General features: G+C 60.1%; 1 protein-coding gene across 1 annotated transcript in view; it reads left to right on the top strand.

The window, feature by feature from the left end:
* The window catches only part of RAB36 (RAB36, member RAS oncogene family), a 16,490-nt gene extending 13,149 nt beyond the window's left edge, over positions 1-3,341 (top strand). The window contains exons 5-9 of the mRNA XM_007957403.2: positions 333-388; positions 1,235-1,312; positions 1,527-1,617; positions 2,862-2,981; positions 3,277-3,341. Coding sequence (XP_007955594.2) covers positions 333-388; positions 1,235-1,312; positions 1,527-1,617; positions 2,862-2,981; positions 3,277-3,341 — 410 coding nt within the window. The remainder of the gene's footprint in view (positions 1-332; positions 389-1,234; positions 1,313-1,526; positions 1,618-2,861; positions 2,982-3,276) is intronic.
* Positions 3,342-8,047: the final 4,706 nt, after the last annotated feature.

Raw genomic sequence — 8,047 nt, 5'->3', positions numbered from 1 at the left:
ATGACAGAGGAGCTGGGGGCATCTCTCACCCCTGCCCTCCTGCCTGCCCAGAGCTGTTTCCATAGCAACAGCTGCTGCCGTGGAGGGTAGCAGGCTCCCTCAGGCCTGGATGCCCAGTGCTAAGTACCTGCCCTGGGTCAGTCCTTCCAGCAGCCCGAGTGCCAGGGTACCTGCCATCCACCCACTTCACACGGGCAGTCCCACAGCCCTGCGCTTCCTACCCACTCATCCTACCCTCTGGATTCCACATGCACCGACGCCGGTGTGGGTCACGGGGGTGCGCCAGCAGGCTCCCTTGTCACTGACGAGCTCTTGGTTTCCCCTGCCTCCAGCCATCATCACCGCCTTCGACCTGTCTGACCTGCAGACCCTTGAGCACACCAGGCAAGTCCAGCTTGGCCACCCCCGCGGGCACCCTCCAGGCCCCAGCCACCAGTGTTGGCTGACCCCCACCCCTGGCAGCAGCGTGAGACCTGCACACACTGCCTGCTGCCTCCTTGTCTCCTAAGAGCCGCACAGACCCTCTGTCCCAGAGGGCAGGGCCGTTCGTGATGCACAGCCGGCTCGGTCACACGCCCACGCTTGGCGAGACGCTCTGTGGTCTTGAAATGCGGCGTTTTGAACAAGGGGTCTACCTTTGTCACCACTTGACCATCTGCAGGAACATGGCCTGGCACTCGCTGCCTTGGCAGTGTGACCAGTCCCAAGAGACCATCCTGGATGGCCCAGTCAGCGGGACCAAAGTCCCTGTAAACCAGTTGTCATCAGCTCACCTTTGACTCCTGGCAACCCTGCGAGGGTCAGGGTAGAACTGGGCTCCCGGGGACTTTCAGTGGCTGGTTTTGAGGAAGTAGGTTGCCACATCTTTCTTCTGAGGCACCTTTGGGGTGGACTTGAACCCCTGTACCACCCAGGATACATCACGGCTGGGTGTTCATATCCAGGTCCTACAAGGGAGGCTGGGTGACAGTTTGTTTGATGGTTGACAGGCCTACCTCTCACCCAGGGTTGTGCGGGGTAAGGGCAGCACTGGGGCAGGACTCCATGGTCTCCCCTCTCTGACCACTGCTCTTGCCAGTCCAGCCCGGGCCCTGAGGCTGTCAGACTATCTGCTTAGCAGCACCCTCCCCGCCTGGAGCCCTGGGCAAGACCCAAGTCTGCATCCCTAGCCTTGGCCGGCCTCAGGCCCCTGGCTGGTGGTGGCCCTCAGCTTTCCCTCTCTGTGGCCAGGCAGTGGCTGGAGGATGTGCTACAAGAGAACAAGCCGGGCTCCAGTGCCGTTTTCCTAGTGGGGACCAAGAAGGACCTTCTGGTGAGCAGCATGGTGCTGGGCCCGGGCCGGCCTCCGGGAGTGCCTTCCCCGCCCCACCCCTCTGCAGGCCCGGATGCACGCTGGGCCGGCGGCACTGGGCCTGCCTGGGGTGGGGCCAGGAGGCCTTGAGAGGTTCGGGGCTGCGCGTCCCAGGGTCTCTCTGCAGGAGGGCCGGGAGCACTGGTCACAGGCCGATTCTGGCTGTTTCTCCCAGTCAGGCGCAGCATGTGCACTAACTGAAAGGGAGGCCGTGTGCCTGGCCAACGAGATGCAGGCCGAGTACTGGGCAGTGTCAGCTAAGACAGGTAAGTGGTCAGGGCTGACCAGGAGCACCGTCATGGACGCAGGGGCCCTTACAGCCTTAGGGAGGTTCTTTTTTCTTTTTATAAATTGTGATTTGAGTGAAAGTTGACAGAGCAAATTCATTTTCCACACAGCAGTTCATACAACTTTTGTCTCATGACATTACTGCCATTCCCCACCATGTAACAGCTCTCTTCCCACTTCCTCCCTGTGGTTACCTCTTCCCTGTGTCCTTCTCTCCCATGTACTCCTGTCCCCTGAGCTGTCTCCCTGTGCATACACTGCCCTTCTGTTCTCCCATGATTGATCGCTCCAAGGAGTGTATCTACCTGATGTAAATGTTCACCCCATGTGCCTGTCTATTGTTTGGCTGGAAGCCACAGGAGTGAGTTCAATTCCAGGCCTGAAGGGTAACTAGCGGCCAGAGTCTTGGGGGTGTCACCAGGCTCTATCAGACCAGCAAACCTGGTCTTTTTTATGATTTTGAGTTTTGTTCCACATTGTTCTCCCACTCTGCCCAGGGTGTCCTATATAAATCCCCCTCTAGGTAGTTGACAGTGGTAGCCGGGCACCATCTAGTTCTGACGTTCTCATGGTCATATGGGCTGAGGTTCGCATGGTGTATGAGTCCCTTGGACTCATTGTTGCCATTCTTCTTTGCTCTGGATGAGGAGAGACCCATTGTTGCATCTAGATGGCCACTTGCGAGCTTTTTAGACCCCTGTCGCTGCTCACCACCACAGGATTTGGAACAGTGTTTTTGGGTAGTGTTTATGGCAGTTGAGTTTGTTGTCTCAGGCTGTGGGAGGTTCCTGTTGGCTATGACGGAGCCTGCAATCCTGGCCACCCCAGAGTAGGGTGCACAGGGGTTCTGTGTGGTAGTCCCAGCATGTTAGCCTTGGGCAGGTGCTAGAGAGGACCAAGCAAACCAGCAGGTGTCTGTCTTGATCTCGCGTGTCCCTGGGCTGGACTCACAGCAGTGCTTGGTCTGATAGTTGGAGGGGTTTGTCTCCATGTGGGCGCCCAAGGCTGGGAGCCCTGAGGAAGCAGAGTGGGGTCAGGGCCAAGGGCCGCAGAGGCAGTGGGCTTCTGGGACGTGGACCCACCCCTTCTGCTCCCCAGTCAGCGCTGCGATGTGGGGTGCTGCTAGGCGCGGCTGTGCCCTGGTGTGGGCTCTGTTGCTGTCAGGGTGCCCGGCACCTGCAGCAGTGGCAAGGGTAGAGATGAGTCACCGTTCTGCCTGCAGGGGAGAACGTGAAGGCACTCTTCAGCCGTGTGGCCGCGCTGGCCTTTGAGCAGTCGGTCCTGCAGGAGCTGGAGAGGAGGGGCAGCGCCCGGTTCCAGGTCGGCGACGCAGGCCTCATCCGTGCGTACCAGCCAGCACCCCACGCCCTGCCGGCACCCAGCCTTCTCCGAACCCCCACGGCCACCAGCACACCTCCCCAGGGTGTCCCCGTCCTCCAGCGGCCTTCCTACCCTCCCCCCTTGCCTCTGCCCTCTGTGTCTTGCCTGGAGGCCCCCAGGCTCTCGACCTGTGCCCGGCTCAGCAAGGCCTAGGACGGTGGACCTAGGAGCTGAGGAGCCCCGGCGAGCACCGGGGTCCCACCCAGTGTCGGCTGCAGGACGCTTGTCCAACACCACGCGGTTCTCCCCTGTTGCAGGGATGGAGGGGAGCCTGCCTGAGGCCCAGGAGAGCGAGAAGCCTTCCAGCCTGGGCTGCTGTTAGCGGACTGTGCGTGGGGCGCCTCCACCCCGCCCACGGAAGCAGAGCGCCCTTGACTGTGGAGAGGCCACGTGCAGTCCGCACACGGCTGCTGCCAGAGCCGAAGGAAGATGCAGAGCCCACACGCGTGTGCTTCTCAGAGAGCCGCACGGAGCCCGCACATGGCTGCCGTCACGCCACGGAGGGTACCGTGGAGCCCGCACATGGCTGCCGTCACGCCACGGAGGGTACCGTGGAGCCCGCACATGGTTGCCGTCACGCCACGGAGGGTACCGTGGAGCCCGCACATGGCTGCCGTCACGCCACGGAGGGTACCGTGGAGCCCGCACGTGGCTGCCGTCACGCCACGGAGGGTACCGTGGAGCCCGTACGTGGCTGCCGCCTGCTGTCAGGGACGGAGGGCAACATACCTGCACACGGCTGCCGCCCAGGACAGAAGGCTCACCCCAGCCTCCCCATCGCCCATTGCAGAGCCGGAGCCACCACCTCTGTGTGGCTAGGAGGATCCCCCGGCTCTTGAGGGCCTCACTGCGCAGCCCGTGGGGCACGGCGGGGGCACCTGAAGGCTGTCATCAGATGGACCCTCCCATCCTGAGAGGCCTCGGCCCCACCCCACATCCCTGGCTCACACGGACGTGGCCCACGGATCCCGACACCCTCCCCAGGTAGTCCCAGGGTTGTGTCCAGACCCACTTAGCACATCCCCAAGACCCAGGACGTAGTGCTGTTGACGTCGAGGGAAGGCCCACGCCGGCTGCCCCCCCTGCACCCTGTCTCTGGGGTCCTGTCGTCAGATAGGCTTTCAGTCGGTGCCTTGGAGCTTCGGGTCTTGGGGTCCCTGAGCCCCAGCCCTGCCTAAGACTGACTCATTGGGCGGCCGTGGATGAGCATACCCCTCCAAGTAGGCGGTGGGCCGTGGACTGGCCGGGCTCCCGACCCCACCTGTGTTTCCCCCACCGCTGACCACACTTTGGCCAGAGGGCAACACTCCCCCTTAGCCTCTGCAGCTGGGACCCTGACTGCCATATGACGTGGGACCTGGCCCAGGGCTGCTGTCCCGTCTTCCCCACCCCTCTCTCCCAGTCGTCCTGAGACATGGCCTGAAGGACCCAGTCCTGCACAGCCAGGGGCCGGGAAGCAGGGGCGCGCTGGTTGGAGGCCGTCTCCCAGGACCCCCCAATCCACCTCCTCCTGTGCACTCCCCAGGATGAGGAGGGGCTCTCAGCCCTGTGCTCCTGGCCCGTCACATGAGCCCACCCCTCAGTGCTGTTAACTGCCAGCTCACCCTGCCCTCTGTCCATAGGCGGGGCCCGTCAGGTGTCCCCGTCCCCTGTTGTAGACGGTGAGGGTTCTGTGGACGGCCGGCTGGGCCTGTGTTCTCCTGGCGCGCTGAGTAGCTGGACAGTGGCCACAGGCCAGGTGTCCCCTCCCCCACAGTGGCCACAGGCCAGGTGTCCCCTCCCCCTGCACTGTACTTTTAGCTCTGTCTTCAGAATTTTCATAGTTCTCATATTTTCATAGTCATAGTTGACTTTTGAGTCCATGGGTGGTGCCAATGAATAATACACTTGGCTGCTAACCCAACGGTCCGAGGTTCGATTCCAGCCAGAGCACCTCGGAAGAAGGGCCTGAAAGCCGACTGCAGAAAACTCAGCTGCTGGAGGCCTTGGGGGGCCACCTGGGTGCAACAGGGGGCTCTCCTCATCCAGAGCAAGGGGAGTGGGGAGAGCCAGAGACGCGGGGGAACAGTGAGGCCAAGGGACTGGTCCACCATGCAGACCTCAGCCTGTGTGACTGTGAGACCAGAAGAACTAGATGGTGCCCAGCTCCCACAGTCAACCACTCGGAAGGGATACATGCAGGAGATCCTGCATAGAGTGGCAGAACAATGTGGAACAAAACTCAGAATCATTAAAAAAAAAAAAAAAAAAAACTGGGTCTGCTGGTCTGGTAGCGCCTGGTGAGACCAAGACTATGGCCCCTAGTCACCCTTCAGGTCTGGAACTGAACTCACTCCTGTGGCTTCCAGCCAAACAACAGACAGGCCTATGGGGTGAACACTTACATCAGGTAGATGCACTCCTTGGAGCAATCATGGGAGAACAGAAGGGCAGTGTTTGCACAGGGAGACAGCTCGAGGGTGGGAACACATAGGAAAGGAGGACACAGGGAAGAGGTAACCACAGGGAAGCAGGAACGGAGCTGTTACACTGTGGGGATTGCAGTGTAACATGAGACAAAATGTGTATGAAGTGAATTTGCTCTGTCACCTTTCACCAAAATCACAATTTAAAAAACAGTCTAGCTTGTAAACAAGTCAAGCAGGACAGGTGTGTAGATTACACCTCGGAAGCCTGCCGTGGGTGAAGGGAGTGGCAGGCACTGCTCACGCCTGTCACGGCCCCCGTGGGCTGTGTTCCCATGTGTACTGCCATACACGTTACCTGTGGCCCCGTGCGGCCCAAGCTTGCCAGCAGTGGGTACTCTTCGCAGACTACTGAGGGCCCCTCAGTGGGTGCAAGAGCCACCAGCGATGGAGCAGCTGCCTCCTCAACGTGTTGGGTCTGTGGTTCGTCCCCGAGCCCGGGTGCAGGCCAGCGGAGTGGGGCCCACTGTCAGCTCAAGGTTGCCTGCAATAACCGGCTGTGCAGGTGCCCACACCCTACGGCTCCCCCATCCACAGGCCCCCGTGTGGGGTAGGGGTGACCGAGCACGTTCTGCTGGCCCAGCCCAGGCCCTGTGGTACCCTGCGTGTGCCCACACCTCAGCACGTGGTCCTGCGTTAAACTTACCTTGTTGCCCTGGTCACTGGGCCATCGCTTCCCACTGCCTTGGCCAACCCAGGAGTGGCCACTTGGGTGTCAGTATTTGGCCAAGACGGAGGGCTCATGAGGCTGGCCACAGAGGGACACACTGGATGATCTGTCCTTCCCGTCGTCCCACCTCCACCCCCGGAGTGACAGTCGATGCAGGAGGGCCTCACAAGCTTAGCCCTGCCTTTTCCATCCCAGGGAGCCGCATCCAGTCACCGTGACCCTGTGGGGTGGAGGTCAAAACCACCTTGTCCCCCCAGACAGATAAGCCAAGGCTCAGTGTGGTACCGTGAGGGACCCTGGTCACCCTCCTTCTCTGCCCTCACCCCAGCGAGGGGTCTGCTTCCACTGGGGGTCCCACTCCTTGGCTGTGGCCCCACCTATCGACACCCCTCCTGTCTTGCATCCTGGCACCACCAGCAGCCCAGGGCCATGACCCCGAAAGGGGTTCATGACTCGTGAAAGAGCCTCCCAGCCACCCCCAGCAGAGGCAGGAGACCACCTAATGAATCCCCCCATCCTGTCCCCCAGCCCTGCAGCCTGAGGGATGAAGGCCCCACGGTGACGAGGACAGGAGGGAAGCTCAGGGTGGCACTCGCTCCAGCCTCTCTGTCTCACACCGTGGATTTGTGCTGGAAGAAGGAAGTGGCTGGGGCCCACTCGCTTGAGTTGCAGCCTCCCTCTAGTAGGGGCAGGACAGCGATCACTCCCGGACGGGCCTCATGCTCCCAGGGCCTCGCGACACCCTAAGCCAGGAGACCAGAGGTCTGGGTAACTGGACTGTAGCAGTGGACACGTGTTACTTGTTAAGTGCCATTGAGCCAGCCGCGATTCATGGTGACATGTACAACAGAACAACGATGATGTACAATGTTGCCCAGGCCTATGCCATCTCCATAACGGTACATTTGAGCCCGTTGTCTGGCTGTGTGTCCATCCATCCGTTTTCGCTGCCCCTCCACTTTCCCGACCTTCACGTCCATCTGTAGCCATTACTCTTTCCCAATGACACGTCCGAAGGGAGCAAGCCCACGTCTCCCCTCCTCTCGTCTAAGCAGCATCCGGTTCATCCCTTCTGAGACCGATTGGTCCGTTCTTCGGGCAGCCCACAGTCTATTCAATATTCTTTGCCAACACCACACTTCCCCCCATGCATTCTTCAGCCTTCCTTTTTCACTGACCAGCTTTCTCAGGCAGAGGAGACGATTGAAAAGACCGTGGCTTGGGTCAGGCGCACCTTAGTCCTCAAAGTGGCATCTCTGCTCTTTGACAATTTGAGGAAATCTTTGCAGATTTGCCCAATGCAATTTGTTGTCTGTTTCTGGACTGGTTGCATAGACGTTAATGGTGGATCCGAGAAGAATGAAACCGTTGACCACTTCAGTTCCTTCTTCCGAGGTGGACAGAACATCAGACAAATGCACTTCTTCACTCAATAGCCATTCCTTGGGCTGCTCTCTCCAACCAGGCCTTCTGCTTCCTCCCACGCACCCATCCCTACAGCCCACTTGAAGGAGGCCAGCAGCAACCCCATGACTGGGTGAATGAGGCCACATGAGCGTCCACCCCTGAGACATGGGGACCAGGCTGGGACTGGCAGGCAGCTTCAGTATTGAACCTTACAGTGCCCAGACATTCCTCGGGAGAAAGATGAAGCAGTGAGTGTCCCTAAAGATTGACAGCCTTGGAGACCCTGTGGGGCAGTTCCACTCTGTCCTCTAGGAGCGCTGTGGGTCAGAATGGACTCCAGGCAGTGGGTGTGGTTTGGGCTTTGCTTCTCTGAAGATTGACAGCCTGGGAGACCCTGTGGGGCAGTTCCACTCTGTCCTCTAGGGGCGCTGTGGGTCAGAATGGACTCCAGGCAGTGGGTGTGGTTTGGGCTTTGCTTCTGTGAAG

The sequence above is a fragment of the Orycteropus afer genome, unplaced genomic scaffold, assembly GCF_000298275.1.
Source record: "Orycteropus afer afer isolate SDZICR_OR568_19922 unplaced genomic scaffold, OryAfe1.0 scaffold00744, whole genome shotgun sequence".
NCBI lineage: Eukaryota > Metazoa > Chordata > Mammalia > Tubulidentata > Orycteropodidae > Orycteropus > Orycteropus afer.
Note: the sequence above shows the minus strand (reverse complement) of the source record. Positions and strands in the feature narration are given on the sequence as shown.